This window comes from Alosa alosa, chromosome 23 (assembly GCF_017589495.1).
Source record: "Alosa alosa isolate M-15738 ecotype Scorff River chromosome 23, AALO_Geno_1.1, whole genome shotgun sequence".
NCBI classification, from domain to species: domain Eukaryota; kingdom Metazoa; phylum Chordata; class Actinopteri; order Clupeiformes; family Clupeidae; genus Alosa; species Alosa alosa.
Genome location: NC_063211.1, coordinates 7,908,170 through 7,918,008, shown reverse-complemented (window position 1 = coordinate 7,918,008; position 9,839 = coordinate 7,908,170). Strand labels below are relative to the sequence as shown.

The window sequence follows — 9,839 nt, the reverse complement described above, 5'->3', positions numbered from 1 at the left end:
AAATTCATGATGTACCAAAAGAAACTAATAATGTGCATTTGTAAAGTGAGGGCTTGTGTTACCATGTGTGGCTGTGGCCATCAATATACTTATATACTTATACTTCTCTTTTGCATTGATTGCTACCCATCAGCCATTTCTTTCTCTCTTTTCGCCATTTTATGAGGCTCAGGCTCCTGTTTTACGCGCCCTTGCTACGACCCAGAGATGGAAGCCCATCACTCATCTACTCTCCTAACGGGTCCGCTCCAATCCACAGGCTATCCGCTAATGCTAATGCAAGAGCAACGAGAGCCCATTTGGTGGACCAGCAGGCACTCGCTGACACGAACCGAATCCGCTGCCACAGCAGCCGGCCAGAGCATTGTGTGGCCACTACTAAAAAGCAGCCGCAGCGTTGGCTCTGCCTTGTTAGAGCTCTCTCGTATTATAGTCGGGGGGAGGATAATAGGCCTCAAAATCTCAAATCGGCCATGGTGACACTCGTTTGAAAATGTGCTGGAAGCGGTGAGGTAAAGTAGATGAAGCACCAAGAGAGAGGGAGATGGGGAGTGTTGGAGGCACATCTCTGAATTGGTTGGCATGGCTGAACCAACAGATGGCAGAGGCCTAAGAACGCTGTCCGGGGTGTTTCTGGACACTGGCGTAGAGGGAAAAACGGGCACTGGGCTGAAGGCGAAGGTGGGTGGGTTTGCTGTCTTGGAAATGGCTAGAACATTAAGAACAGATTAGAATGTCCGGAGAAAATAATTGCTTGTCATGATGATGGTTGTTCCAGCTGGCTCTGTGTTTTGTGTACGAGTGTGTGTGGTGTGTATGTACTGTAGGTGTGTGTGTGTACGTAGGTGTGTAGGTTCAGACAAATAGAAGCGAGCTGACAGGTATGCCAATTACTTCTCACAAATATGTAGACATAGCATGGATACAACACAGCACAAATGCAGCTACCACACATCACACTCAGAAATAGACAGATTAAGGTTCTCTGAGCAGACCAGAGAGGAGGAGACAGAGAGAGAGAGATAGAATTACATTTTCTAACAGAATGGACAAAATATGAAGAAATTAGGAAATCCTCATACATCTAATTCACCGCAGCCATCCCTGAATTCCCAACATTTACAAATGAGGCAAAATTGCCATACATCATTGGAGAGAACAAGGATGTGGCCACTTTAGCTGCAAAATATTTAGTAGCCTGCCATAACCTGAGGGGTCATTCCACGTCAGTTCAACCAGGGCCCACGCACTTAGGTCTCAAAAAATTCTGAAAAAATTACCAGGTGTACCTATGTTACCCAGGAGACACACTGTAAAATTACTTAATCAGGCCAGGATATTTCAGGCAGTAAATGCTCCCGTTAACAAACAAAAATAAATCAAGAGCCTATGTTGAAAAATGTCAAATTTAGCAAATGTTATTCTGAAGTGTTAAAAAAACATCGTTGTTTTAGAATTTCTGAAAACAGAGCCCAGCCAAAAACACCAATAAAATTTGTCAAGAGCCTATGTTGATCAAATTTGCTTAAACAGGGACAGCTATGACCATGACCATGCAGGATTATCCAGACCAAACATGACCATTTTGCTACATACTATTCTTATTTATGTACCAGCATGCAAAATTTGAGCCTCCTACATGGTTTAGTTCTTGCGCTGTGGGCTTGTGAACTTTGACAAAAAAAAGAGGCCGAACAAAATCGACCCCTGTAAAACTGGCTGTATCTTGGAAAGTATTGATCTTACATAAGAGTAATTTTACAGTGTGTCTCCTGGGTAAAATAGGTACACCTGGTAATTTTTTCAGAATTTTTTGAGACCTAAGTGCGTGGGCCCTGGTTGAATTGACGTGGAATGACCCTGAGGGATATCCAGTAGCTCATTGTATGCTTTATGTTGTATATACTCCTTGAATGATATTATTACAATTGCCTTTGTTATAAAGCCATTCTCTAATGTTTATGTGTATTGTCTAAATATGTAATTGTCTGTCTATGCACCTACTTTATGTGTACATGTAACTGAGCTTTGGCAATAATGTTATTGAAACGTCCATGCCAATAAAGCTTTCTTGAACTGAACTGAATTGAATTTAATGAGAGAGAGAGAGAGAGAGAGAGAGAGAGAGAGAGAGAGAGAGAGAGAGAGAGAGAGAAAGAAGGACAGAGGAAATCATGAGTGAGAATGGAGCAATGCGTTGGGTAATTGGGTCACTGAGTTGTTTGGGGTTTTTGAGGAGAGGGACAACACTGCATTTCTGGGTGGTCTGAATAATGAATCGCTACTGTGAGGCTGATGACTAGGGATAAACTGCGTTGAAAGTGGGTCAGATGTTGGAATATAGCTCGACAAGAAGTGTCTGATTTTACATTTGGAGTGTTATTTATTCTCACAGTTCATTACAATCCAAGTCTCACAGCATTTTCTTGTATTCCTTCTGATTACTAGTTGGAAATGGCATCAATCCACTGCTATCAAATATGACTGCATTTAATAGACTATGGAAAGATTATGTTACACTGGTGTGCATTGGAGCCTTTGAAAATGTACATTAACATGCTTCTGTATATATTTCTGTAATATATATTGATGTATAATCAAAAACATACACATACTGTATATGTTTAAGAATGAAATACACCCTGTGTAACAGATAGTTATATCCCTAATGTATACAAAAGGCAACCAAATAGTCCAGCCATGAGGAACAGATTTGAATAAACCCCAATAGCATGACTGTTGTTATAGGTTGTACACACAAGAGTACATTTTGAGTGATGTGATGTACAAGGTGCATTTCAATACACTGCAATCCATTACACTTTATGTGTTGAATTCAGCTCCTCTAGCTGTCCGTTCTGTGTCTATGCTGAAACTCCCTGGTGCTTATAGGCTACATGGTCTGCTCTGTAAATGCACAAACAGTGGCTAGATCCAAATCATGAACAATTCCAGCCAATCAAGATGTTGCTTCAGCATGGAAGGGACGGCTACAGTTTCATTTGTTGTTAATTTCAAAATATTTCAATAAAATCTGAATTGTTGTAATTAAAAGAGATTTAATATCCTATATGGAATTACAGGATAGGTAAGATAGACAAGTTTCTTTCCTGGCACTTGTAATGCCTCTGATATCTTCACATGCTCTATCCTGTCTTGCAACTATTTCCCAAACAAAGCCAAGACAACCCTCCAGCTGACTGATGTCATGGATTTATTGCAGTGTGTTTACGCTAGTAATGAGGCAATCAAAAGTTTCCACAAACACTGAGTCATTTACCTATTTTTACAATGCGCATGTAACTTAAGACTCGTAAATCAAAAAGAAACATCATGTAGCCTACTGTATGTGATGAGGGGATAGTTGCAATCCCGTTTGGCAGGTGTCCTGACTGTCAGGAAAGGAAGTGTGTTACATCACACTATCAACCTCTAGGGTCAGTCCGCTTTCCCAAACGAAGTTTACAGTACATCGGGATTGATTTAATTTCCATGCTGGATGGATATATGAGTTTGTTGAAACCCTAACTCTTCCACTGAGTCCACAAAGCTAAATTAGAAGGCTATTTAAATGTTGTTTTAAAAATATAATACGCTCAATTGGATTGAAAGCAATGTGAGTTTGTTGGAAAAGACAAGGAAGTTAAATCTTTGGAACTCCACCTGTCAGTGTCCTATCATTTGATGAAGACTACCGGCGGCGGATGTCTATTGAAGAATAAGGAATCCAGAAAAGCATTACATCTGCCGAAACGTTGGCTATTCTGTCTTCTGTAGTGTCCGTGTTGGCTACATTGTTGCTGGAACTTTCCGTGTTTCGTGTTCTGTCTGTCTGTAGCCTCTAACTCCAGTAGCTGATAAGACCCACTACTAATCTGCCCATAGTTATAAACAAGTGATTGTGGTGCAATTCTAGGTTACAACAACAGAAACTTTGGACCATCATTCCTCATCTGAGAATTTCTTATGGTCACTTAGCCGATGTGGCTTAGCTTCCGCTTTCACAAACCTGACCGCTTGGATAGTAATGAGATAGCATTGTTGGACCCGCGTGCACTTCACCTAGGCTACCTCTCCACGGTTTCAGGCACTGAGGACTGAGTTCAAATTTTCAAAACTATTTTACCAACAGCCTACAGTGTGTAACGTTAGATGAGTTAACACAATTTCGAGGCTGATTTCACCTCGTCAGTGACACCTGTTGCTATTCCGTGATCGTCTGGTAGCTGCTAGTGAGAAGCCTACACGAATGAAACTGGTGTAATAAGTTTCCTCATGTAGATTTTGAACACTTTTTAGGGATATCGGATGTTAACGGCGACATGAAGGTAACAGTAAATTTCGGAAAAACTCGCGTAGTTGTTCCGTGTAAGGATGGCTGGTTTGTACGGGATCTTATGGAACAGGCTACCCAAAGATACAGGAAGATTGTCGAACAGGTAAGTTCTTATCTATCAAACTATTGACGTCAATAGCACAGTAACATGTGTTTTAATTGTGTGATATCTTTAACATTTTCTCTGTTATATTGTAACCTTATGGTAGGCTATATTCTGACAGCAATTCGAATTTAAAAGTCGCCTATACACCTGCAATGGGGCGTGGCTACCGGTTTCTTTCCCCATTGCGAGAAGTGTTTGATTCTATCTATACAATTTTAGCCTGGTTCCTGTATAAGGCTAGTTACAGTGCAGTATTAAAACAGCAACAAAATAGAAATCAAATGCTCGTTGTGATTAGCCGAGTAGCATTAAAAAACAATTGGTGCCAGGCTGCTGTGGCAATGCATTGCACATGTGTTCCTCAAGTAGGCTAACCTACACACTAGCTTCCTGAGGATTTCATTGCTATGGAAGAGGTCAGCCTGAACAAAAAAAATCTGCCAACGTTTCTTTTGTTGAAATCATAAATCCCTGATTCATCTGTTTTTTAAGGCCCACGAGATGCCATGCAAGTTATTGAGATGCCATGCAAGCAAGCAAGTAATCATAAGGCTTGCACTGCATACCTGCTCTTCTGTTAGGCCTATTGCAGCTATCAATCTACAATAGTTTACAATTCAGCAAAATATTTGAACGATTTTTAAAGTCCACAAAGGAAATAAACCATATATCTGATATGGTAGCTGTTTTCTTTATCAAGAGAGTCATTCCTGTGAATGATATTTCACAGGGTTATAGAAATGAAAAGGATTATCTGGTTTATTGAAAATTTCATCTGCTGACACCACAGGGAAATTAGTGCCTGAACTCGTATCCTGAGTCAGCTGGTAGTTATATGAATACTTATTAAATGCAAGTTTTTAATTCAGACGTATAATCTGGCTGGAGAGTTTCTGAAATACCTCATTCCCTTCCCCAGTCTTTATGCAAATAAGGCAGAGGAATAAACCTCAATCTACTTTCTGCTCCCACAATGGAATATAAATGGTCTCCAAGAATAGAAATATTATGTCTTTCAGTAGGGGGCATTTCACATTCCTAGCTTGTTAATGGTGTATGTATGATTCAAAAATATAGTCTACCAAGCATGGTGCATTCAAAAGCCACTTCACTCATATCAAATCATGTTCACAGTGATAAGATTTGAGTATAGTTAGTCTCAGAAGTAAATACACAGAGGCATATGTTTTTTCCTCGAATTTATCTTGACTGTTTGTTTCCGAAGAGCTCTCTCCAGACCTCTCCACAGTGAAGTATGTCTGAAACTTTCCTGAATTTTCAGAATCTTGACTGGAGCCCTCACTTAACGTCATTTAAAAGTCTTCACTTCATTTCGTTTTGCTCTCCCCCTTCTCCTAACTCTTTTAGCAGCCGTCTCGTTATCTATCTGTGCTGCTGCTGATGCGCGGTGGTGGTGTCCCCTTACACGACTCTGTTCGACTTCCTCCTGCTCACTGAGTGGGTCCTCAGTATTCCGTCTCTGGAGTCCTGTGTGGTGCCAGTGCGCCGGTGCTGACGCACACTGTATGCGGGCGCCGCTCCGTGATGAATATACTGATGTGAAAGCCCTGATGGATAGCCCCATATCGCTGCAACCAGGTGGACGCTGGGTTCTGATGAGCCCGCCTTGGTCTGCGCGTCAGCCTGTCAGCCCGTTGATGGCGGCTTTGTTCCGGAGTGTTTCGCGCCTGTGACTGATGGACGTTATCGGCCTGCGTTTGGCCCCAGCGAGGCCGCTGATGTATGAGGGGGTGCCAGCTGTTACGGATGGATGGTGCCCACTCCATGCTGGCAGCTCTATCAGACTCTGTCTCTCAGGGATATTCGTCTAGCTTGGGGAGCTCTGAGTGTCTGTAGCTGTGTGTGTGTTTGTGTGTGTGACTGTGTGTGTGTGTGTGTGAGTGTGTGTGTGTGTGTGTGTGTGTGTGTGTGGGTGGGTGTGTGTGTGTGTGTGTGTGTGTGTGTGTGTGTGTGTGTGTGTGTGTTCCCAATCCACTCAGTACTGTGCCCCCAGAACTGTGGCTTCTAATCTCCAAATACTTGCCTGCACCCTTCAGACGTGTGTGTGTTCCTGGAAGATCGATAGTTTTGTCCCCATGACTGGTGTGTTTCCATAGAACTTGATTAATGCGCGGCCCATGCCCATCTGCTTGCCATTTTGGCTATTGTTTGTCTCATGGACCATTATTTACATATGGGAGGACAAGTCACTTATCTTGACTTCCATATGGATGCCCAACTGTAGTGGGTTGGCTTATTGTCATTTTCAATGGCTTTTAGATGAGACAATAGAGATGTGCTGTTGTTTGTAATTAGCAGGAGAACCATCAAATAGGACATCAGACAATGGGGAAGGTTTTGTTTGTCATTAGTGTAGGAGTCACCCAGTGGGGTATTTGTGTCAGTGATATTTCTAGAGATTTGTTTGTAATTGATGGCCTGTATAACCGGCAGGCATTCATATTGTACTCAAAGTCCATGGCACAGTTCCCCCCTGAGATTTACTTTAGGCTTTTATATGACTTTGACAGCCTGTGGGCTAGTCATTATATATCATGATGATATTGTATGATGTGCATACACACTTGTATGATGTGCATACACAAATTAGCTTATTGAAAATTAATATCTTTCTTTGAATTTATTTGTATAATATATAGGCCTATGTGTTTTGTGTTTTTCAATGAGTTCAAAAAGGGTTCAATAAGAGCTTAGAGGTCAGATTTTGGCCACTTTTCCTAAAGGTGCTTTGAAACTGCACATTTGAGAGAGACCGTGAAATGGGCCTCACAACTTCGAGGACTGCTCTCATTATTGAGCTTTGCCACACTTCTCTGTGCACCTTCAACACTTCTGTGCAACAGCTACACCTTTTGAAAGGCTTTCCAAACACTGCGAAAGCAGCCTCCTCGCAGATACAGTGAAGAGCTGCTAATTACCTCACGTCTTTGGCACTGTCTGAAGTCTCAATAGCTCTCACTCTCTCCGTCGGGTTTCTCTCTTGTCATTAATGTTTTTGTCACCCTAATCCCTGAGCATTTCCCCGCTGGAGTGTAATGGAGTGTTTCAAGGATTATGATGTGTGTGTGTGTGTGTGTGTGTGTGTCTGTGTGTCTGTGTCTGTGTGGGTGTGTCTGTGGGTGTGTCTGTGTGTGTGTGTTTGTGGTGCCAGTGCCCTGAATATAGTGTGAACCGCTATACTAATAGTTTGCTCTCGGCATGCTCGAGTGGTTTTGTTGGTCCTTGAGGAATGCAATCACTTTTAAAGGAGACCTAATCATCTCATTACCAAAGAGATGAATATGGCCCTGGAACCTAATGCTTAGAAAGCATGTAGGAGGGTTATTATAAAACTACTTGTAGAACTGTAGAGTTACGCTACTGCTGTTATATTCTTGCTGCCTTCTTCTTGATATATCAAACTGTGTTGTGGTAGTTTGTCATGTGTTTTTGGTCAGTTCCTTTCTTCCTTCATTACAGTTTAGCATAACTGGACACGCGTCCCAGTAGTCTCATTAACTTCAAAATGCTTTGGACTGAAACCCAAATGCAAATGCGCACAACAGAAGTAACGCTGTTTTGGGACGACAGCCAGTTTGTCATATTTCAGACATATTGAAGCTCCTCTTAATATTTCTTATGGCCTTTTAAGTACAGCGATCTGTCTCTGTAGAAGTCGTTATTTCCATTCTTTTGCTGGTATTTCAGTCCTTCTTCATAGAGTCTCTTGCTGTGCCTCATGGCAGTGTCAGAGAGAAGCTTGCCGTGTGTGAGTCACTGTCTGACTGAGACAAAAAAAAAACGAACAACACAGTCTTATCTCCAGTTTTCCCATGCTGGCCTCTACTGGCATACTGGTTTTGCATCTACAGATCCTCTGACAGTCCAGATGGTGCTGAGCTGAACTGGCAACAAAAAGAAGCTGAGATCACTTAACGTTTGGCCCAGTGCCAAGAGAGAAGGCGAAGTGCCCCATAACAGTCACCATCAGCAATAACAAGCCTCGTGCACTTTGAACTTTCAACTGTGTTGTAGACAGCATGGGGGTATGGGGCTGCACTCTGTCTGAGGCAGCTACAGTAGTATCACAGGCCAATTGCAATAAATGATCAATGAGTCATCTGAGGAATCTCTTCTTGGGCCATCACACACAGTTATTGAAGTTGAGATGTCGGTTCAGCTGAAATGCCTGCTGTTACTTTGGTAGATATGAACCGCAAAAAGAGCATTTTAGCATTTGCATTGCTAATGCGGTCAACAAACACCCAGAAGCAAATGTTTATTTCATTTGGATCAATTTTGATGCTTTAAAACAGAATTTTCCAAGAAACCTGGTGTAATATGGAGGGATTTGAACAACTGAGGGTGTTTTGGAAAGCAGGGGTTACCACATCAGCCGGTGCATCATCATTGTGGTGAAGAGGTTATAGTGATTTTACTATTTATTGCTATTTGGCCTCTGCTAGGGGCATGGACAGTTTTTGCTTTCTCAACACACATGCACTTCTCTAAATTGTGTGTGTGTGTGTGTGTGTTTAGATCCTGTGACACGAACTGTACGTGTGTGTGTCTCAGAGCGCGATGCTCCCACAGCCGTAGCCCACTGGTTAGCACTCTGGACTTGTAACCGGAGGGTTGCCAGTTCGAGCCCTGACCAGTGGGCCGCGGCTGAAGTGCCCTTGAGCAAGGCACCTAACCCCTCACTGCTCCCCGAGTGCCGCCGTTGTAGCAGGCAGCTCACTGCTCACTGGGATTTGTGTGTGCTTCACCTCACTGTGTGATCACTGTGTGCTGTTTGTGTTTCACTAATTCACCCTTTGGGTTAAATGCAGAGACCAAATTTCCCTCACGGGATCAAAAAAGTAAATATACTTATACTTATACTTATACTATACTTTGTTTTGTGCCCAGTTTGTCATGCGGCGTTTTCTTCCCCCTCCTGTGAAGCTTTGCATGCTGGGATAGCTCCAGGCTTCTGGAGCAGAACAGAAAACACTCTGTCTCTGTTTGACCACTGGCAGTTGGACTGCAGCACGCTATATAAGCATTTCCCCAGGCCAGCTGAGCCACCACAAAGTGTGCACTGCTCTGGAGAGTGCTGCTAAAGACTGAAGCAGCATTTGGGAATGCGTTGGACCGAATGACATTTTTGCCATTTCCTTACCCCTCGCTTTGACACAAGAAGATTACAATTCCTGAAAAAAAAAGCTAATCCTGCGTGTTTTAGGACCACTGTGTTGACCCTTGTGCATGTGGTTGTGTAGGCGATACACCTGCAGTAGAGTGCAAAAGGTTGCCTCGTGATTGCCTCATGAGCCGTAGGTATCCCCTCAGGTACCACGTCTGTTTTGTTTATGAAGCCTTCGTGGCAACAAGACTCACGCGGTGATGTCATCA

The 9,839-nt window shown here is 42.7% G+C and overlaps 1 protein-coding gene across 1 annotated transcript in view; it reads left to right on the top strand.

The window, feature by feature from the left end:
* The first annotated feature begins 3,161 nt into the window (after positions 1-3,161).
* Positions 3,162-9,839, top strand: part of LOC125288947 (partitioning defective 3 homolog B-like) — a 164,832-nt gene continuing 158,154 nt past the window's right edge. The window contains 1 exon segment of the mRNA XM_048235663.1: positions 3,162-4,439. Within this exon segment, the coding sequence (XP_048091620.1) occupies positions 4,323-4,439 (117 nt within the window). The 5' untranslated portion in view covers positions 3,162-4,322.